Consider the following 23,640-nt stretch of genomic DNA (forward strand, 5'->3'; position numbering starts at 1 on the left):
CAAACCGTTTGATTTTATTTTAGGATTCGCTCGATTTTTATTTTACTTTTTTTGGAGGCTCATTCTTGTTTGAATTTCTTTAGTTTATTTTTTTACAACACGAATTATACTCATTTTTTAAATCAATAAATTTTAATAATGAAAGGTTTTTTTTTAATTCTATGTATATAAATAATTTGTTTGCTTTAAATAAAGAATGCAATACGGGAAATAATATATGAAATTTCATTAAAGAGTTCTATCGAAGATTCTGCTGAAAATATTTAAGGAATGAACATTTTTAAAATAGTTTGGAGCTTTTGTTTCAACTATAATTGTTTATTATACTTTATACAATGAACCAATGGTCTTGGGAGGTTACTATTGTGTGTATTTTATGGAGTTTAAAGTAAATCGCTATTAAAAATCCATGTTTGTTGAACGCTGTTATCTTCATAATCAAAACTCAGATTTTTTTTTTCTTTTTTTAAATGAATTAAATTTTATTTGTTGCGTGTAGGGCCGAATTTAATGCTATTCATAGAAATTTTAGTAACTTTTATATCTTTTCATTATACCATTAATATGAGTTTTCATCTTTTGGGTAATAACATTGCCTATATTTTTATATAATATTTAATCAATTATCAGTGTAAAAATCTTAACATTCTTAATGAACTAAACCGCTTCCTTAATTGAGTTTCTGTTAGCTAGAAAAAATAAAATATAACTTGATAGCACCGTGTTACCGTGTTACAAATTTTAAAATGAATTGAGGTTTCAAATTCGATAATTATTTTTAAGAAAGATAAAGTTGTTTGAAATTATTGTAAAATTTAGTCCGTTGTCCCGCGAACTAAATCAATCTAATAATCTTATAATCTTTCACATGACAGAAATAATGAATCTTGATTCGATAAGAAGTCTATAATACAACTGATTTATGTAAATAAAAGTTTACTTCTGACTTGCAGTCCTCTATGTAACTTAGTCCTCCGTTTAAACAAGATGAAAATACACCAGGAACCAGCGGTAATATTAAATTATATGTTAATTAATTGGTATTATTTTTATTTTTAGTGAAATATTAAAAACGTGAAGAACGTGTTATAGCTGACGTGAACGTTGTGAATGCATCAAAAACATACTTAAGTCTTCCAGAATATTATTCTACAAAAAATATAAACATAAAAATCGTTATATTTTGAGAAAAAAAACTTGTATATTATTTAGGTATATGTTAGTTACCAAACACACTGAATATATAGATTATAAAATAACTAACCCAGTACAGATCTACAGTAGTACAGAGTGTAACAGAATGCTACTGTATGTACACTGTGTATCATATAAAATACATTTTGTGAATAACAAGAGTAAATAAATATGTTACTTGTTTACATTAATTTTTTTATAAGAACATATTTAATTATAATTTTTATTTATTTATTTATTTCATTTTTATAAATAAAATTATTATATAAACGATATTATTTTTTATAAACGTGTGTAGTTGTTCATCAGTGATCAAATAATACATACAAATTATTAAGGTAGTCCGGCTGTTTTAGCAAGTACGGTAAATGTTCATTATTTTGCGATAGATGATAGTTCAAAGTCCCTTGATCACAATAAACTCAGTATTGGGACGGGGTAAATTTTTGAATTATATCATTTTAAAATTGTGATTTTTAACACAGAAGCTTCAAAGAAGTTTTCATCATGAAGATTTATCACAGATTCTGTTTATGCAAAAAAAACTTTACCTTAAAAAAATAATAAAACAAAAAAACTTTACCGGCCTTTTTTAAACGGCCGGACTACTTTAAATGTAAACATTCACTCATATTTAGAAATAGGCGAGACAATAAAATAACGAAGTCAACGAATTGTGTCTAGTCCACTAGTAACAAAATACTTGTAGTCTGTAGTTTTCAATTAATTAGTAATTGCTAAAAAAACATTTCGTTTGTAAAAAGAATTTTAGTCTTGTTATCATGAAAAGTGTTTTGAAAAAAGTAACTAGATGGTTATTATATTAATAGTGGCTTAATTAAATTTAAGACTTTGACCTAAAACAATATTCTTTAATGGAATATTATTATATTCAAGAAATATATTATGTAAAAACGAACATTTATGATATATAAATGTAGAGGGGGAGAAACAGTAAATAAAATTGTTTAGAAAAATTTACTCTCGTAGAGTGGTGGTCTAGGAGAGGCACAAGAAAATCCGTGCGAAATGACTGCATTTATTTTGCATCAGATCAAAAAGAAATAAGCAAAAACGAGGTCGTTACAGTACATTTGAGATGCAATGGCGATGATCTGAATTTGATCTCTAATTTTAGGTGTATTGGCAGTCAATTCAATTCATTTTAGGTTTTCCTTTTTCAAAAAGCATTGGTAATATTCAGGAAACTTAATTTTTGGTATGATTACAGATTTTTTGATATTAAATATATTATATTTTTGAAAAAATTTTAGTGATGAAAAAACATTTTTGAAAATAATATTTTCTTACTGTTTTAATAATAATAATAAATGTTAATTATGATTAAAATTTTATAATTAAACGAATTGTATATTTTTTTAATAAAAATTTTTAATTAATATTTACGAAATTATTAATATAGTTTTATTATTTAAAATAGTATTTTACAAGTTTTTTTTAGTTGATTTGTATAGTGTGCAATGCTGAAATCGTAAAATCAGCACAAGGTATACGGCTTGGTAGAATTGTCTAATTCTACCATGGTATACGGCATATATTTCGCAGCCAACTAGTTAAATTAATTACTCGTTCAATTAAAAGTCTAGCCTTTTTACTAAACAGTTATAATATGACCATTTTAAAAACATAAGAAACCCAGGAAAGGCAGGATCACAAGGATTTGACTCAAAACAAATAAGTAAATACTAATTGTGAAATTGAATAAAAAGACTTGTAAAATACTTTCAAATTGTAAAATTTGTGATAAAATTTATTTTTTTATTTACTTAACCCATATATAGGGTTTCTACTTAAGTTGGCTACATATGGAAAACTTTTTTATTAAAAGGTTTACGAATAAAAGCAATTCTTTATAAAAATCTCTGCTTTCAATAATATTAACTCTCAGCTATTCACTTTTAACATCGAATGTACATGGTGTCCATAAATTGAAAAGTTCGATGGGAATATTAATGTTCGTTTAGAATTTTAGACCAATCTCGGAAGATTTCTTGAACCGTTTCCTTTATTATCTGTTCAAAATGCTATACATTTCTAAACAACCATTAACATTCCTATCATTTTGATGTACATGCGATGTCAAAAGTGAATAGCTGAATATTATTTTTGAAAGTATAGATTTTTATAAAGAATAACTTTTTTCATAAACTGTATAATAAAAAAAGTGTTCCATATGTAGCCAACTTAAGTAGCGACCCTGTACATATTTAGAATAATAAAATTAAAACAGAAGTGACCAATTTTTTTTCCCTTTCAAAATATTATTTAATAACATTAACATAAATTCGTATAAAACGTATAAAGCTTTTTGTTGTTTTCAAGAGATCAAAACACAACACGCGTTTTATTGACGAATATATCCGATTTATAAAAAATTTGATCATCGCTATAAATTGGAGATATTCGTCAATACAACGCGTGTTGTGTTTTGCTCTCTCGAAAACATCATTTGACGATTATGCCTCTTGTTACACAATGTCACATTTACACACACATACATATTAACTGATTAGCATGTAATGAAATAAATGTGAAGCTTAATGTTGATTGTAAAAAAATAAATAAATTTATACATAAAGCTCAAATATTTGTGATTATAAATATTGAACAGAAACAATTTATTGATATATATTATATTTTGAATGATAATTTTTTTTTGCATTAATATTTGTAAATAATATGAAATGAATATAAAAAATACTTATTTGTGAAATTCTTTGTATAAATAAAAAATGTTTTATATTTACCTAATATTGTACTTACTTGTGCACACAAATAAACGAATATTTTTCTACGTAATTTTACACTTACCTTTCAATTATTTAACCCTATCTTTTCATTTATATTACATTTACGCCAGTAAAATCTTATCTAAAACAATTGAAAATTAACAAAATACTCACTAGTTGAAGATACCTTACACGTTTTCAACTCTCTATCTTTTATAGTTTTGGAGAAAATTGACACAAAAAGTTTTGCCCTAATTTGCTCCTTCATGGAAAAACAATGATATTTACGAAAAAATGATCAATTTGCAAATCAAAAAGTTAGACACGTTTGCCACTGAAAATATGAATATTGTATTGCAATTTATGGGCAATTATAATCCTTAGTATAACAAAATCTTTTGTAGCAATAAGATCCATATTGGCTTGTACATCTCAAGTCGCAAACAATTGTATCGTACTGTATGAGGCGCATTTTGTAAACAATATGGTTGACTTTATTTATATAGACATAATGCATGTTTGTTAAGTGCTTTTCAAAACTAATTTTTATGTGTAGGTGTGTATGTAAGTATAAGGCGATCAGATGGCGCCACGCATCCCTTGTACCTCAGGTAACAACAGCCCTAGAAGTAAGTGACCTGTTAACGATCCATGTCTGTTGATATAAATGAAAAACTAAAATAATTTAGTATTAAATATATTTATTTAAAAAACTATGTTGAAATTAAAATATTATAATAAAAATATTTACAATTTTAAATAATATGTACATAGTTTATTTATTTTTAATAATTAATTATTATTTACCTATACCAACCAATGCTTCATCCATTAGATCATCATCAGTAATACATGGTGAACCTGAATGAGGTGATGGTATAATTAATGGTGATGGTGCTGGTGATTTCATTATATGCACTGATACCGATGGAGATGATGGTAACGATGATGATCTATGCACAACACTTGGTAACATATTTTGTAAACTACTTGCATCATTCTTTAATTTACTTAGATGTTCATTTGTACTTGGTGGTGTGAAATCTAATAACATTTCAGCCACCTGTTGTGAGGTTGTTGTAACTACTTTCATTGCTAATTCAGTGTGATGTGATGACGATGACGATGATTTACTAGAACTCCCACTACCACCGTGAACACTGTCATGTGAATTCATTGACAAATTTATTTCTTTATTTTGAAAGTTTTTCATTTTACATGAGGGTGTAGAATCATCGATACCACCACCATCGATGTTATTTACATGAATGTCCTTTTTATGAGAAGTAGATGATTCATCGTTAATATGAATCGGTGAACTCTTCGTAATATTTGATAGTTGAGTATCCGCATATGACGAGGGTATTCGCATATTATTGTCCGATTTTGATTTATCATCGATGTTATTTGTAAAAATTGATAAGTTTTGAGTTTCATTACGTGGTGATGCATCTGATCGATTATTTAATAAATCATTAATTTGATTATTGATTAATTTCGGTTTTTTATCGTTATCATTAGCTGCTGCAGTTTTCGATAATTTCGGAATTTGAAATTTTGTATCTAATTGTTGTTTAATTAAGCCTTCAAAAAGCGGTGATGGATATGATTGATCGTTTTTTAATAATTTACGTTCGTTACCATCAGTTTCATCACGATCTCGAGACGATAATATCGTTGGACTGGATCTACGTAAATCTGATGAACGAGATAATCCTAATGATTTATCAATTTTACCACCAAAACTTGTACGTAATTTATTACGATCCATTGAGTTACTTAATTTTGAGCTAGATTTTGATGATATCATCGAACTTGAACTACTTTTACTCAATGATGAAGATTTTGAGCTTGAACTGCTACTCGATGACGACATATTTTTTAATACATTTGGTGAATTACTTGATGAAATATTTGTTGGTTGTTTTTGACTACCTTGTACTTGTGGTTTCTTGGATGCTGGACCACTATTCACACCTGGTTTTAATCCCGTATGTGTTTTAGGGGAACTACTTCCGGTTGCTATTTTCAAATTATTACAATTTACAACACTATTCGACATAGAGTTTTGTGATATTGATTTTGTCTCTTTTGAACGTGTTTTATTTATTGTAATTTTCATACCATCTGAACTTGGTTTTACCATATATTCCGAATTTTTATTCTCGCTCGATGATTTACTTATACTTTTATTTATATCTAATTTGGACGATTGTAGATTAGTACGATTACTACTTGTGCTATTTTTACTACTCGTTGTATTACTACCACCACCAGAAGGTGGTGATTCACCTTCTGGACAATGTTGAGCTGCCTTTTTCTGTAAATTATCAACAATCGCTGATAATCCCATTCCTTTACGATTCCGAGCTTGATTTTGTAATGCTATTTTATTGATATCTAGACCAGTTGGAGATGATGATAAAGTATCAACATTAATTTGTGAATCTTGATTTAGAGGTAGATTTAATTGTTTTAATTTAACACTAGACGATTTAAGTTTGTTGCTACCACTGTACGATACCGAATTGTTTGGTGAATTACTCATACTGTTTAAAGAACTCGATTTTTTATCTTTATCTCGAATAACATCTTTACTGGATTTTACTCGACTGGAAGATGATGATTCGTTTGATGATTTACTAACAGGAACATTTGTGGCGGATTTAAGTGTCGACATACTTGGTTTACCCGTTCCACTAGATGAATGCTTTGGGGATGCACTATGATGTTTTGGACTAACAACTCCACCGGGGGATGAACTTTTACTTAAGTTTTTCCCCGAATGATGATGCATGTTATTACTTAATTTACTCGTAGAATGTTTTGCCGAAGGACTACCTTGTTTCGATAAGGTGCGATTGTTATGTGTTGGTGATGAAGATGTTGACGATGAACTGCTATGTTTCGTTGAAGGAGATGACGGTAATGATAATATATCAGTTGGTTTGATACTTACAGATACAGGTTTCGTTAATGGATCTTGTTTGATTGTTATTTTATCTGGTGGATTCATTCCATCCTCTTCTCGCTTTCGTTTTCGTTTCTTCTCTAATTTACTTTTCTCATCTGATTTACTACTTTTGCTTACTTTTCGATCACTACGATTTGATTCCGAACTTTTCGTAGTTGTTGATGTAATTGGGGTAATTGTTATTGAACTGGGTAATGTTGTACTACTGGTTGATGTAATTGGTATAATTTCTATACCGGGTCTTCGCTCAATTTCGTTTAACATAAAATTTAATTTTGTACTAGACGAGGTCGTTGTGGTAATTGGTGTTATACTTACAGAGGGAGTTACTTGTTTATCTAAATCATCACTTGTTTCTGTTTTACTTTTATTCGATCGTGGTTTCATCTCTGAACGTGAATTTGATGATAGAATATCTTCTAAATCATTGTTATCAGTTGAACAATCAAAATCTAAACAGTTTTTATCACCTGTTATTAATTCTGTAGCGTCTAATCCGGATAAATCAAAATCTGATTGAAACCCCAACGTAGATGTGGGTGTAGAAACAACTAAATCTGATGTCGCGTCATGTGACAGTGGTGTCGATATAGAATCACTGCTTGAAGTCTCAGCAAATATATCTGAATCATCGTTTTGTTTTCGTTTTGAACTTTTCCAATTATCCTCTTTACTTTTTCTTTTATGCTTCTTATAATGTTTTTCACTGGTTGATGGTATTGATGAACTTAAATTTGATTCAATGGCACTTAAAGCTTGATTAGGGGAAAAAGTTGGAAACCCCACCAAAGTGTCACTCATAAATGTACTTTGATGTGAATTATTCGAAGACATGTTACTATTGCCACTGCTCATATTATGATCCGATTTCATTTTAGCATCTAAGTTACTATAGTCCGGTAATGGACTATCATTTGATCCGTTATGCCCCCCGGGATCGTCTGATCCCAGGGGTAAACTAAAATTTTCATTCCCATTGATGTATTTTTTTGATTCATGCATTTCCTCCCATGCTTTGATTACAGCCCGCATTGTTACCGGTATAGAGAGACATCGTTGTAATACTTTCGTAGCTATTTCGGATAAAATTTCACATGGTTCGCCGTTTGTGTTGTTTGGACCGTATATTTTACATGTTACGTTTGATATATCGGTTAAGTCAATATCAGCGGTCGCCATACTTTCTTCAATTGGATGCTCCAACGATATTGATAAATTTTGCCATGATAATGCATTGACTTCGAACATTATCATATTTTCTAAATCTGAAATATATAAAAAATGAGTTCTGAAATATTCAAAGTTCTGTCTTCTAGTTCGTATTGAAAAGTTATAGACTTGGAGACACAGACACAAACTTTCCGAGAATGGTGACCCGAGACCATAATTATTGAAACTAAAATGATATTCACAGCGCTGATCGTCTGGAAGTTTTCTTAGGAGGATTAAAATTATGTATTACGGGCGTAATTTTATTTTATGAGAATTATCATGCCATACTTTTCAGACGATTCCAAAAATTTAGCAGCCCGTCGTAAAATGTTTGCGGCTGTATAGCAGTATATATTTGGAAGCGACAGAAAGTGAGGCATGATAATTTTTGTGAATGGCAAAAGAAAATGATTAGTTAACAAAAAATAACAACACTGTGACCATCCTTTTTCTTTCTGTAGTTAATTCAAGCTGTTAACGAATGACCACAGTGTGACAAATAACCCTAAAAATATATAAGTGTCTTCAAGTCTATTTCGATTTCATTTGGTCCAATTATATGATAAAGTGTATAACATATAAATTAGATTTACCTTGCTTACTATTCGGTCGAATACAACTTGATAGCACCGTATTAAATAAGGCTTGTTGTCGCAGAAGAGATAATATTTGAGGAACATGAGCGGGATGTGTAAATGGAATGCTATTAATTACAACTCCTTGCAAATTTCGCCCTTCTGTTAAGAAATAGCAGTGTTGTTGATCGGGTAATGTCTGAAATATTAAAATAACTTATTTACATACAAGATTTAATTTATTTTTTTTATCTTCATAGCATTCAAAACCTTATTTTTGTAAGAGAATCCTCAAATCAAATTTGGTATACAAAGTTTTTAAAAAGATTTTATCTCTTTGGGCTATCTTTATTAAACACATAAGTTTCACATATAAATAATAACATACTTTTGGACAACCGTGAAGAGCATTGGTGAAACTTGAGGAACGAGATAAAAAAAAGCAAAGAATAAGGTGTGCTAGACATGTGGAAAGTATAGAGGATAGTAGAGCGTGTAAAAGGATTTTCAAGGGCCATCCAGGAATTAAAAGTTTCCGTGGAGTAGCTAGGAAGATATGGAAAGGAACGTAAGAAGAATCAGTCAATTGAACTTAAAAGCAGTGGATAGGTAGAAGTGGCAGAATGTCGATTGCGAAGGCAGTGCTTTTCGTTAGTTGTAATAAACGGGAATTGGACAAGGAATGAGCTTTCTTTTAAAAATGAAGGTAAGACCTACACAGGTGACACTTTCATAATTCAAATGATGAAGAGCGTTTTCCTTTGAGCAAAGAATAGCTTGCCAAAGAGCGTTTTTTGCCAATGGCGTTTAATTTTTAAGATCATAAAATAATAAGTAGAAAAATTTATCTCAAACTTTCAACCCCGGGTTAGATTAGCCATGTAGCAATAGAAGCAAATGCTACAGGCCCCTCGCAAAGGCTCTCCTAATTTCTAGGAAGGCTCTCCTAAAAATCTAAAAGAAATGATGAATTTATGCTACACAATCAGTTAGTTTCATTTTTCTTAAAAAAAAAAAAGATTATTGATCTGTTACTACCCGATCAGCTTATACAGGGTTGTTTTTTTAAATTGACATACGCTTGAAATTCGAAAAATGTGTTATCGATAAAAATGCTTCAAGCAAAAAATGTTGGGTGTGTAGGCGCACATCTTATTTTCAAGCTCAATGAAAAATTCACTCTACTCTATAAATGATAATCGATAAAGCATTTCAAATTAGAAAGTTGTTATTGATTAAAAGACAACATTTTTTGTTCGAAACATTTTTCCACAAACCGTACTGTTTAGGTAAAAATTTTCCAATAAATCCAATAAAAGCGATTTGTTTTTCTATAAAAACCATTTTTGTTCAAATTGAATGAACAAACGTCAAAAAGCTAAATTTTTGTTATCAATTACTGTCTAAACTATTAGATTTATAAAAAAAATGATTGCATATTTATAAAGAACAACCTTGTAATTGAAAACGTTCATCTAATGTTTGTCAGTTATGAATCAGAGTGACGTTTTAATTGAACCTGAAAACATAGAACGAATTCGATGCTGCTCTAAGATGTGTGCCTTTGAAACTAACATTTTTCGTTTGAAGCATTTGCCTCGATTAAATTTATTTATTGAGTTTCAAGCATATGTTAACCTTGTAATAGTTTGAAATACCTTTAAAAAGTTTTAAAATATAAATATAAAAAAACAACTAATATCAAAAATCGTAAGATAAGAATGCCATGAACATAAAATAAAAAAATTGACAATACATACCACAAACATTCCACGATTATTAGCACAATCTAATTGTCCATCAGATGCTAGTTGAGTGATAAGACTGAGCAATGGATGTGTCGTACTCAAATCACCACATTCCAATTGTGTTAACGCTTGAATACGTTTCGCTAATACTGTACAAACGCACATTTGTTTTGATAAACGTAACGTAAAATATGCAGGTATTACTGCACTGTTTTGTGGAGTCAATGGAGCATACGATGGTGTACTGTCAAACAAACATTTTGTTAAGAGTATTAAGTCTTTTTAAGTATATAATATATGGAATTGAAGGCGCATAATGCACCCAACTTCACTAATCTAGTTATTCTAGCTATTATCACTAATTACTAGAATTATACACAAAGCCAATATCAAAATGAATTTTAATAAATAAATAATAAAACTTACTTATTATTAGTGTTTATATTACGATTTACAGAAATAATAGGTGTAATTGGTAATTTGTGAGCTGTTGAACCCTCTATACATACTGTAGCACTGTATCCTAGTTTACGAGAAATAACACGTTCCACAGTTAATGGATCAGCTCGTCCACGAGCTGTATCAATTAACTCGTATGGAGATACTAAGTATGTTAATTTCATTGCGTGACCTGAAAAAGATATTTAACATGTGAATTGATTTTATTCGTTCGGTTAACAGTGTGTCGCATTTAAGATTAAGACACCCTCATATTTTCGTTATTTATAGAAATATCGATTTGAAAATATTTTAAGATATTTAACGGAAAAAAGAACTTAAAATCTAGCCCACTAAAGATTGACAAATAGGGCCGATTCTTAAAATTTTGTCTAGCGTCAGAGATGGTTAGAGATATCGAAAAAAAAAAACCATTAGAAAGTTGCTTAGAATATTTTATAGAATCAGAGATGTCCGTAATTTCAAATTTTAACTTGCTGTAACTTTGTCAATTCTGTATTTAGATAAAAAATTAAACATGTTATAAAATTAATAATTTATTCTAATCTTTAAAAAAATAATAGGAATGCCATTTATAACAGGTAAGTAGTATCCCGTACGCGGGTACCTCAAGGGTTATAAACCTGAAATTTTAAAAAACAAGTGAAAACAAACAATTGACTGACTTAATTATTGAAATATCATGTATAGACAGTGTTGATGACACAATCATTTCATGTAAATAAACAAAAAGATCCAGATGTCTAAGGTAGCCCCACACACACGTAACTCATATTCTCATATAATACATACTAAAAAATTTGCACATGATTTCCAGCCTCGCGGAAATTTCGTAAACAGTGATGTTTACGAAAAAATGTTTCAAACAAAAGTTGTTTATTTTTTTTTTATAAGGAACATTTTATACATTTAAACTTTTGTTCTATTTCTAACGGTTTACAAGATGGGTCCTACGGATCCAAGTTTTAATTGACCTATGTTGCTCATTTACGAACTCAACCTTACTTTTTACGTCCTAAGCACGCTATAAAAATTTCAACTAGATATCTCTTTTCGTTTTTGAGTTATCGTGTTGACAGACAAACGGACAGACAACCAAAAACGGACTAATTGGGTGATTTTATGAACACCTGTACCAAAATTTTGTTGGTAGCATCAATATTTTCAAGCGTTATAAACTTGGGACTAAACTTAATATACTATGATATATTTCATATACATGGTATAAAAATATGCATTTCGAAACTCAAGTTCATGTCCGGAAACCGCATGTCATACGATGTCAAACAGCTGAAATTTTTAGTGTTACACAAAAATTTGAACACGCTTTATATACAGTAAATTAAAAATTACGGCAAAATTTAATGGATTCCAGATTTCGTGGGTCAAGGTAGTAACATCCGGTTAGTATGTTAGTATAATATAATCTTACTGACAGCATTGATAATATTATATAGATGGCCATTAGTTTACAAAAACAAATATAGCTTACCTCCACGACGCTTCTCTAAAATACCCACTGGAGATTTATGAAGAAGATTAAATGGTTGCTCCTTCATGTATGTTTGTAATTGGCCTAAAGTATTTAAATCAGTTTCTAATGCTTGAAGTGCACTGAACGCTTTACTCTTCACTTTCTTCTCAGCATTTAATTGATATATTGAAGCTAAGCCCTCCAATTGTAATGTGAAATCAGCAAAATCTTGACGTGATAAACAATGAACTAATTCAGCACAACTCTGTTGTTCATTTTTGCCTTCATGATGTATTTTTACATCTCGAACACCGCCTCCTCTTTCATTTGGTTCTAGTATTACTTCAAGATAAAACATATCTGATGATATAAATAGTTCTGCTCCTGAAGGTCCTACCGTAAATTTCAATCTAAAAAGAAATAAATTTTTAATGTCAGTAAAAGTATCGTTCAACTTTTTGGTTTGATTGGCAACCAGTTTTTGACTACCATAATGAAATTAGAAAATAACCACGGAAATCGACTGGAGATGGTTTTCAACAAGGTAGATGGAAACTTAAATCACAACCGTGTCTACATACTAGTGATGTGCCGGATATTCGTCATAAATAAAAGATTCGTTTTCGTTTCTTTATTAGCGAATTTCATACGGATCTTTTTTTTTATAACACATGTTTGCCCGTTTCACCGTTTGTCTACTCAGACTTAGGTTGCGGGTTCGAGTCCAGGCAGCGGCAGTGTGAGCAATTATAATTAATGGGGCGGTAAAATTGATCACATTGTCTTCGCTTGGATAAGAACGAAGTAACCGACTCCACTCACATCATAAGTTTAATTGTATAACCAAATGTAGTTGAAAATAAATATTCAAAATAATGATGTAGGTGGCCTCTGTTATAGACGTATATGACTGAGAAACCGAGGTTAAACCCAATTATTATATTTATAGCATATGAAATTTACAATTATTAGACCATTTAAAATAGGGTAGCAGGACAAAAGGCGCTTATCTAGGCGAGGTCTAGTCCTTAGCCGTTACGTAATTTGCACTGCGCATCAGGCTGTCTATTGTTTCCAATCACTTAACATCGCTTTCTCTCTCTTTCGACAGAAAGACAGCCTGATGCGCAGTATAAAGTACGCAACGACAAATGACTAGAACCGGCCCAGACAGGCACCGTACAATAAGCCTATTTAATTTTTTTTCCATTGTAGCCTGAGTGCCAAAACCTTAAAACATAAAGTTCAGTAATAATCCAAATTGCCGATATTTATGACCAGTATAATTACAGACTATAAATTTAAGTAGTTTAGTTTGTTTATCGCGATTAATATATCGCACAACCTTAAAATCTATGTTCAACTTATTTCTTTCATTAGCCAATAAATTCTCTATTACTAAAACTTAATTGAATTGGTTGAGATTTACAGACTGAGGGTATATTTAAAATTAGATAAATCTAGGTTAGAATAGGAGTGGTGAAAAAATATTATTAACAAATTTAAACGATTTTTGAAAAAATCTTACGTTTTATACATAATAATAGAATATATGGAAACCTACCCTAATTGTCGCGTTAAGCTTTCTAATCTTTCAACCATACTCTGAAACGATGTTACTTTAATACAATGTTGTAATGTATCCAAACATTTTTGATGTTGAGCTTTGTCAACACTGTCTAAAGCATATCTCTTATCCTAGAACAAAGGATTTTTAATGAATTTTTTTTTCTACATAATTTCACAACTATGAATAAAACATTAAATGGAGAGTAAATCGCTGTAATTACCAGCATAGTCATTCGAACATTCTTCGAAGTCTCTTGGAACGTTTTAAATTGACCAGCTTTTGATCGTAATTTTTCCATCATCAATTCCATTTGCCAATCTTTTGATTTGTCCACTACACTTACACCATTCATTTTGATTAATTTTAATTATAATACAATTAACTAGAAAATATATATCTAAAATTTTGATTCATGAAACGAATAAATTTACGACCCGTTGTCAATAACTCTTGCTGTCAAAGCAATTTGTGGTTTGACCCATATGTGAATATTTTGATTTATTCATAAATTTATGTAATATTTTTATAAATAATTAATAAATTTAGTAAAAAATGAGTTAAATTATAATAAATTAAGTACTATGAATAATTAACTGTTACTTAAATTGAGTACATAGTCTTTATTAATTTCACTTTTATGTTTATTATATATTTTGATCAGTTGGTTAATTATTTACGAATACTTTATGACTCATGTAATAACTCCGACTAAGAATTGTTACTACAAAAGTAGAAAATAATGTCGAATATCTTATACAGAGCAATTCATTCAATTGACACTTTAATGGCTGTTGAATAGGGTATAAACATCTATCTGAACCATTCACGGCTTGAAAATCTCTGTATAAACGCATACCGTGTGTTATAGCTTACCGTGTTCGGTTAAAAACCTCGCACGGCAAAAAATCTCTGTAGAATACGCTTTCCCATCTGTATTGTGTATACCGTGGACGAGAGTATACCGCACACGGTATGTTACATTTCTGTAGAATACGCTTTCCCATCTGTATAATGTATACCGTGGACGAGAGTATACCGCACACGGTATGTTACATTTCTGTAGAATACGCTTTCCCATCTGTATAATGTATACCGTGGACGAGAGTATACCGCACACGGTATGTTACATTTCTGTAGAATACGCTTTCCCATCTGTATAATGTATACCGTGGACGAGAGTATACCGCACACGGTATGTTACATTTCTGTAGAATACGCTTTCCCATCTGTATTGTGTATACCGTGGACGAGAGTATACCGCACACGGTATGTTACATTTCTGTAGAATACGCTTTCCCATCTGTATTGTGTATACCGTGGACGAGAGTATACCGCACACGGTACTTATGTTACATTTCTGTAGAATACGCTTTCCCATCTGTATTGTGTATACCGTATTGTGTAGATTTTTTGCCGTGCGAGGTTTTTAACCGCACACGGTAAGCTATAACACACGGTATGCGTTTATACAGAGATTTTCAAGCCGTGCGAGGTTTTTAACCGCACACGGTAAGCTATAACACACGGTATGCGTTTATATTGGGATTATTAAGCCGTGAATGGTTCTATACCTCTCACGGTAAGCTATAACACACGGTATGCGTTTATACAGAGATTTTCAAGCCGTGAATGGTTCTATACCACACACGGTAAGCTATAACACGCGGTATGCGTTTATACAGAGATTTTCAAGCCGTGCGAGGTTTTTTACCGCACACGGCATGTTATAATAGACTGTATACGTCTAGATAGAACTTGTAAGACTTGAAATTGCTTTATACTGCACGCAGTGAGCTATATCTCACGGTACATCTATATATTTAACTTGTGGAGCCTTGTATGCTTTTATACTAATTAATTTGAATAAAGTAAGTAAGGAGCTTCGAATTGATAATAAAAATTGAATAATCTTCCACAAAAAAAACTACATCCTCGTAGATGAATAAAGTACAACATAATGTACAACTGATACAAGTCACAGTATTTTACTATGACTTGTGGAGTGGAGCACAAGTCACAGTATTTTACTATGACTTGTGGAGTGGAGCACAAGTCACAGTATTTTACTATGACTTGTGGAGTGGAGCACAAGTCACAGTATTTTACAATTACTTGTGGAGTGGAGCACAAGCCACAGTACTTTACTATGACTTGTGCAGTGGAGCACAAGTCACAGTAGTTTTAGTGTTAGAGCTTACCCAAACAAAATACCATAGAACATATATTACCCAGTCAAATTAGTCCATAAAATATAAGTAAGGTTACAAAAATTCCCATAGAGCTAAAAATTGGTATGAATGTTCAGAATACTATTATAAATGAATTGTGAAAAGCCCCCATCAATCTCCCTTGCGCAAAAAACTATTTTTGCTGTTAAACTCACCGTTTTGTTGAAAAGCGCGAAAAACCTATTTTTGCCAACTTCCCCCCTCAATAAAATTTTTTGCACAAGGGGGATTGATGGGGATTCCGGTCACGGATTTGACTAAATCATATAAATCATTTTTAGCTTCGTACAAAGTTCATTATTTTTTGGACCTCAATTTTTGCTCAAAAAAATTTGTCTTATTATTATTTTGTCTCATTTTTCTATCATCCGCAGACCATAGCACTTTTGGGATAATTTGTGTGCTAAAATATAAAACAATGTTACTTTGTAAAAAGATTTATTAGTTTCTTATTTAAATTAAACTCATTGTGTTTCATAAATTTAATATAAATCTGTAAATGAGGATAATTTTAATTGAGGAAGATCACATTTAGGACTATGTTCATCGCATTTTGTAAGTATTTTATTTAAAAAAAATTCCTTTTCACTTTGTGAATGCCTAAAATATAAATAAATAATTATTAATTATATTAATAATATTTTAATTTTTTTTTTTTAACATTGTAAAGAATGTTTGTAATGTGTTATACAAATAAATTTAGCTACTGACGATGGTTGTGATGGAATCATAATATCGATATTTACCGGAATGTAAGTTTGTTGTATTTTTAATTATATTTTAAATAAGAGTTCAATTTTATTCAATTTTATTTCGATTATTGTGGTATTTATTTTTAATAACTATGTAATTTATATGTTTTAAACATGTTTTATTTTTTTCGGGGGCAAATGACGGCCCTTTTCAAGCAACTGTTTTGTTGAATTTTAACAGTATTTTTTTTTTAACTTAAAAAACGGAAAAATTATCCGTATTGGATCAAAAGCTGTTCAAAAAACTTAGCTGGAATTGCTGAAACACCTTGACTTAACATTCATTTACATGACTAATATTATTAGGCACTTACCGAAATATAAAATCCATCATTTCACAAATAAATCCACAATTATTCAAATCATTATTTAAATATCTGCATATATAATTGAAAATACAAAAATAGTCTTTGAAGCCGTATCTAAAAACAGAAAAATACGTGGTTCAAAATTCAACAGAATTTCGATTTACGAGAATCAGTTTACGTTTACGATTAAATGCCATTAAAATGAATTGGAAATTTTAATTGCTTCAAAAAAGTTTTCATCATAAAGAAAATTTATCACAGATTTTGTTTATGCAAAAAAAAACTTTACCTTACGGCGTTTTTCGAAAATAAAACATAAAAAACTTTAGATTTTGACGCTTTTAAGATATTTTTAGAGCATTACATTTACGTCATACAAATTGCCTAGTTTACGATATTTTTAGAGCATTTTATTAAATTTACTTCATACAAATTGCCCAGTTTATGATAATTTTAGAACATTTTATTACATTTACGTCATACAAATTTCCTAGTTGACTAGTCACTTAACGGCCGGATTACTTTAAAAGACTCCAGAGAGCAATATTTATAATATTTATATCCTTACCTGATAATATAATCCTCTAGGACATTTGAAATATCTCTTTTTTTAAAGAATGATCCATGCCTGTAAGGCTTATGTGGTACATCCCAAGTTACTTTAAATCCTGCTGCTTGTGCTACAATTGCATTGTATGGCAACACGTTATCTTTAATATTGATTCGAAGCTAAAAGTGAAATAACATTAATCTGATGAAATAGATAAGGCAAAATTCTTCATTGAGCATGATTAATTTTCGGTCGGACAATTTTTGCAGGATCCCGTTTAAAACATACTTCTGAACGTAAAAATGTAGATTGCCGGTGGGTAACCCGGTAGGATATTGTTTAAAGTCGTTTTTTTTTTTTAAGCAAATAAGTAATATTGACCAAATCGTTTCGAAAAAAATTTTATCATATAATTGGGGTCCTTGCGAAAATTAATCATGGTCAATGATGGATTTTGTCAGGTCTAAAAGTAAAATTTTAAAATTAAGCTACACTTACAAAAAATCTACTCTTATCGCGATAAATTAACTGTCGCTTTTGTCGACTTCCATTCCCTGAAGAAGGCTTGGAGATAAATAAAATAATAATTAATAACTTAAACAATGCATTCATTGTTATTAATCAGATGATAATTTAAAACAAAACAAAATAAATATCTAACAATAAGATGTCAAAAAATATAGTTTGCTCTTAAAAACAGTTATAATATTTTTAGAGTTATTTTTTTCTAAGAATACTTACTTATGCGTAAAGTATTAATTAAATTGGGTGCTAATTATGTAGATTTACTCTGGTGACAAATAAACCAAAAATTTTTGTAGCTTGATTTATTTAATTAGTCTTTATTTAAAATAATTACCCATACAACAGTAGTACCTACCTTATAAAAGTGGAAATATACAAATATAAACACAAAAAAATGTTGTGTTAATGTTTTTTTTTTTTTTTTTTTATTAAAATTGGCTTCAGCTAATTTGCTATACAGCCATTATCCAAATAAAGTATACAATTATATTACAATAAATAATTAAATAATAAATAGATCAGAAAAACAAAAATTTAACATTCAGGAGAAAAAAAAGTGTAATTTAGAAATTAAAAAATAAAAGTAAATTGTTTTCTAGTATCCAAAAATAAAAAGATGAATCTCAAACAAACAAAAAATCATATAAATACAATATGTAAATTGCAAATAAAGAAAAAATAAATAAATTCAGTTAAAAAAAAGAGTAGGAGAAGACAGAGAAAAAAAAAAAAAAATAAATAAATAAATAAATAAAAATACAAATATATGAAACGTACTTTCTATTTTACGAACACAAGGACACATGGAATTAGACAGGAAGTTCGTCGTCGGGACCCGTCGAGACTGTATACAAAGGAAATATCACGAAAAAACACATAGGTTGGGGGCCGCGGAAGGGTTGACAGTAGAGGGGGCTACACACAAATTGTGTTAATGTTAAACAGCCTCTTTAATCGTTAGTACCAACAGTTAAAGATGTTACAAATAAAGGAAAACGAAAGAAACCGCTTGCATTTTGTTCATGGAATGCTTTCTTAGGTTCAAATATCATTAGTAAGGCATGAGTTAGTGATGCAAATTTTTCTATTTGTTAATAAGCAATAAAATTTTAATTCAATGAAACAATCAAAGTTAAAGTTGACTTACAAAATTAATAAATAGGCAACTTAAATTACGTATTCGTTATTCATGTATAACAGTATTCGATTATTTGACAAAAACTTAACATTTACGACATACAAGTTGTCTACTTACTAATTTTTAAGTGAACTTTAACATTGATCGTTTCATTGAATTAAAAATTCATTGTTTATTAACAAATAGAAACATTTGCACAACTAACTCATACGTTATAAATGATATTCGACACCTAAGAAACACATTTCATGACATTTTATCAAGATGCGAGCGATTTCTTTCATTTTCCTTTTTTGTAAGCGATTTTTGTAACATCTCTTACAGTAGATACTAGAGTTCCTTATAGATAACAAATTAAATTTCGGTCGGCAATATAGAAAAAACGAGAGGTATCGTGGACACTCGGTAAGAATTATGTTCGTCTCGTTATAAATTATGTAAATTATTAAATAACAAATACAATGAAGGAATGGTAATAAAATTTTATACATTTTTTTCCCAAGTTATCGTTTATAAAGTTATGAAAATACAATATTTTATTATTAATATATATAACTGAAAATGAAGCGTCAAATGTGTGGCTCGACCAATTCGGTTAATTCTGTTTCCACATTTTCGTTAAGGCACAAGGAAATGGAGAAAATGAGTTCTGTTTCATTGAGTTTAATATAAATCTGTAGATGAAGATAATTTTAATTCTGGAAGATTACATTTAGAACTGTATTTATCGCATTTTGTAAGCGTTTTATTGAAAAATGTTTCCTTTTCAGCTAGCGAATGCCTAAAAGATAAGATAAATATATTATTATCATTACAAAATTCAAACTAATCCATATGATACTGATTTTAAGAAACTTTAAATGTTTTTAAATTGTTTGCAAAGAAAGGTTTCTTCCGAGGAGAAGGAGAATATAATTAGCCTTCAAGAGCAATTAGTTTCTGTGGGTATTCCGATTCCAATGCCGATTGGGGAGAATTAATTGAAAGTATATTCGTATATCCGAAAGTTATTAACTTAGCATCATATTTTATTTAACTAATACTTTTCCAGTCTGGCATGTCTTTTTTGTTAAAATGTCATAATTCAAAATTTCGTCTAGGTGTTAAATGGGCTATAGAGCTTTTATGTTTTTGGGTCTTGTACAAGTTCATAGAGTACATATACTAATTAAATACATAATATGGTTGATATTAAATGAACGAAGTTTACTGAAAAATAATAAAATAATTAATAAAAATAAATATCCTGAATGAACTCCGGTGAGTTAGGTTTTATCGATAAAATTGCTTAATTAATCAGATTAAATAGATTACAAATCTTAATTCTGCACAAAGGATTTGAATGTAGGTACTTACCGAAATGTGAAATCAATCATTTCACAAATAAATCCGCAATTATTAAAATCATTCCTCAAATATTTGCAAACATAATTGAAAATACAAAAATATTCTGTGAATCCATATCTAAATATAAAAAAATCTTGTTGAAAAATTTAATTCGGATTGTAGATAACGGATTTTCTATTAAGAATGTTTAGCAAAATGAATTTCTGTTTTAATATACGTATAGTAGTAAAATAGTCACTCGGCGATTTTTCAGGCTCGGTTTTTTTGTTTCAAAATACGTGAAAATGATCACTCGGATGTTTTTAAGCCATTGATAATAAAAATGTTATTTAAGAGATTTTATAGTTCCCTGGGGCCCGAAACGACCTAAGCAATGAAGAGAATATTGGAAATATTTTCCCTCCTTTATTAAGATTTTGACAATACATTACGACCTTAAAAAACACCGTTGCCCATAATGATCAATGCTCTCAAGCTCTGACCTTACAGAAGAGTGGCAATGATTTTTAAATGATACATTTGTTATGAGTGACCTCAAAATTCCTCTATTGAAAATTTTGAAACTATTTTAAAACAAAAATGTTGCCTGCCTCCTCAGTGGTACTCAAATAATTCTTGAGGGGTCTAATAGTAGCGATTTTAATGTGTTTGAAAATGAAATATTCCAAGCCCCATTTTCGCTTATTATACTGTTTGAGGCAGTATATTTAACATTTTTCATGAGTTTAATCGGAAACTAGGAAAAAATAGACCCGAAAAAAATTTATGTAATAGTATCTCATTTTTTAACGCAAGGACTAAAAACTTCAGAACCCAACCAACTCCTCTATAGTCGCCAAACTCAGTTTAACCAACTCGTAATTACAACAGTACTCCCGGTCTATAAAATTTTGACTTATTTTTTCCGTTTAGTTTAGACCACTTACGATACCAACACTTAGAAAGATACTTACTTGATAACATAGTCCTCTAAAGTATTCGAAATATCGCGTTTATTAAAAAATGACCCATGCTTGTACGGTTTATGCGGTACATCCCAAGTTGCTCTAAATCCTGTATTTTCAGCTACAATTGCATTGTAGGGCCAAACATTACTTTTAATACTGATTCTTAGCTGAAAATGATATAACATTAATTTTGATTAAAGTAAAATTTGAAACTTTAACTTTTCTTACAGAAAATCTACTTTTATTACGATAAAGTAATTGTCTTTTTTGACGATTTCCATTTGCCATGGACGTATTGACTAAGAATAAAATGACGATTATCGACACACTCAATATATTCATAGTTATTAGTCAGATAGAAACCATCAGGTAGAATGCAAAATAAATCTGATAAACTATCAGATGATATGTGGTTAAAAATTATAAATTACAAAAATTTGAAATAATGGTTATTAGGGAGCTGGTGGTCGACAATTCTAAAAAACTCATTAATTACATCGTTACTGAGTTTTATTATTATTAGTTAACAATCAATGAAAAATTTTGGGTTTTTTCACTCCTCAAAAATAGATATTTTTAAAATGTGAGGGCATAAGCAAATAAGTGAAATAAGAACCATGACGGACACTACTGATAGCAGAACTTCTAGCTTATAATTAAACAAACCCTACCATTATTTCGAGTGTTATGGAAAGGGGATAAGTGAGAGCAAGGGAGGTAAAGGCTATAACGCGGTGGTCTTTACCAATATTATTTTTAAAATTTAAATCCAGCGAAGCGGGTGGATATCAAGCTAGTACTATTATAAAACCAGTAGATAAGAGTTAACCGGCCGGTACGAAATTAGCAACGGTATTCAATAGGCTACTCTTCCATAATAAACCTATAAACCCCGTGAAGCTAAGCCTAATTATTTCCTGCAATATTAAAATCATAAGCTTTAAAAACCACCAACTCGCTAAAATATTTGCTTATAATGTATTAATTAATTATATTGAGTGCTAATTCTATGTAGATCTTCTTTAATGACAGATCAAGCAAGATATTATAGTAGTTTGCTTTGTTTAATTAGGCACTTTTTTTAAATAATTAATTTCACAACTGCAACGGTAGTAATATGTGCAAACAGAAACAAAAGCAAACATGCCGTGGTGTATATGACTCTTAAGGGCTACACCAATAACTTTCTAACAGTAAATTATTTTACCATAATCATTGATCGATTTCAACTAATACCATAACGTATTTTACCATAATCATTGATTTTAGAGATTGGTGTTTTGAAGTGGTAAAATATTTTTAAATTCTGTACTTTTGAAGAAATTTTTGGAATATATACTAAGGAAAATGAAAGAAACCGCTCGCATTTTGCTTAAACTTCATGGAATGTGTTACTTAGGTGTCAAATATTTGTAACAATTTTGTGTGTGTGTTTGTGATCATATGTTAAAGGAATATAGTACGGAAAAAGATGTTACAAAAATCGGGTAATAAAGCAAAATGAAAGAAACCGTTCGCATTTTGCTAAAACCTCGTGGAATATGCTATTTAGGTGTCAAATATCATTTATAACGTATGAGTTAGTGGTAAAAATATTCCTATTTGTTAATAAACAATAAATTTTTAATTCAATGAAACGTTGAAGTTCACTTAAAAAAATTCGAAATTAGGCAACTTGTATGACATAAATGTTAACTAATCGAAAACTAATATACATGAATAACGTATGCGTAATTCAAGTTGCCTATTTATCAATTTTGTAAGTCAACTTTAACATTAACCGTTCCATTGAATTAACAATTGATTTTTTATTAACAAATATAAACATTTGCGCCACTAACTCATGCCTTACAAATGATATTTGACACCTATGAAACACATTCCATGAG

General features: G+C 29.9%; 1 protein-coding gene and 1 long non-coding RNA gene across 2 annotated transcripts; one reads left to right on the top strand and one right to left on the bottom strand.

The window, feature by feature from the left end:
- Positions 1 to 3,085: 3,085 nt before the first annotated feature.
- Positions 3,086 to 13,369, top strand: LOC123297248. Its single transcript, XR_006535240.1, has 3 exons — positions 3,086 to 3,169; positions 7,452 to 7,457; positions 13,359 to 13,369. It is a non-coding gene; the product is annotated as an uncharacterized LOC123297248 (long non-coding RNA).
- Positions 4,721 to 14,421, bottom strand: LOC123297236 (mediator of RNA polymerase II transcription subunit 1). The gene is made up of 7 exons (XM_044878819.1): positions 14,177 to 14,421; positions 13,951 to 14,084; positions 12,405 to 12,796; positions 10,880 to 11,084; positions 10,466 to 10,697; positions 8,724 to 8,904; positions 4,721 to 8,183 (listed from the first exon to the last, which is right to left on the bottom strand). The coding sequence occupies exons 1-7, from the start codon at positions 14,306 to 14,308 to the stop codon at positions 4,744 to 4,746; spliced, it is 4,716 nt and encodes a 1,571-aa protein (XP_044734754.1). The 5' UTR covers positions 14,309 to 14,421; the 3' UTR covers positions 4,721 to 4,743.
- Positions 14,422 to 23,640: the final 9,219 nt, after the last annotated feature.

This window comes from Chrysoperla carnea, chromosome 4, assembly GCF_905475395.1.
Source record: "Chrysoperla carnea chromosome 4, inChrCarn1.1, whole genome shotgun sequence".
Classification (NCBI taxonomy): Eukaryota; Metazoa; Arthropoda; class Insecta; order Neuroptera; family Chrysopidae; genus Chrysoperla; species Chrysoperla carnea.

Coding starts and splice junctions, on each gene's coding strand:
- LOC123297236 (XM_044878819.1), bottom strand. CDS start 14,308: ATGAATGGTGTAAGTGTAGTGGACAAATCAAAAGATTGGCAAATGGAA. Junction 11,085..12,404: donor TTTAGAGAAGCGTCGTGGAG/GTAAGCTATATT, acceptor TATCTTTTTCAG/GTCACGCAATGAAATTAACA. Junction 8,905..10,465: donor ATAATCGTGGAATGTTTGTG/GTATGTATTGTC, acceptor TTAATATTTCAG/ACATTACCCGATCAACAACA.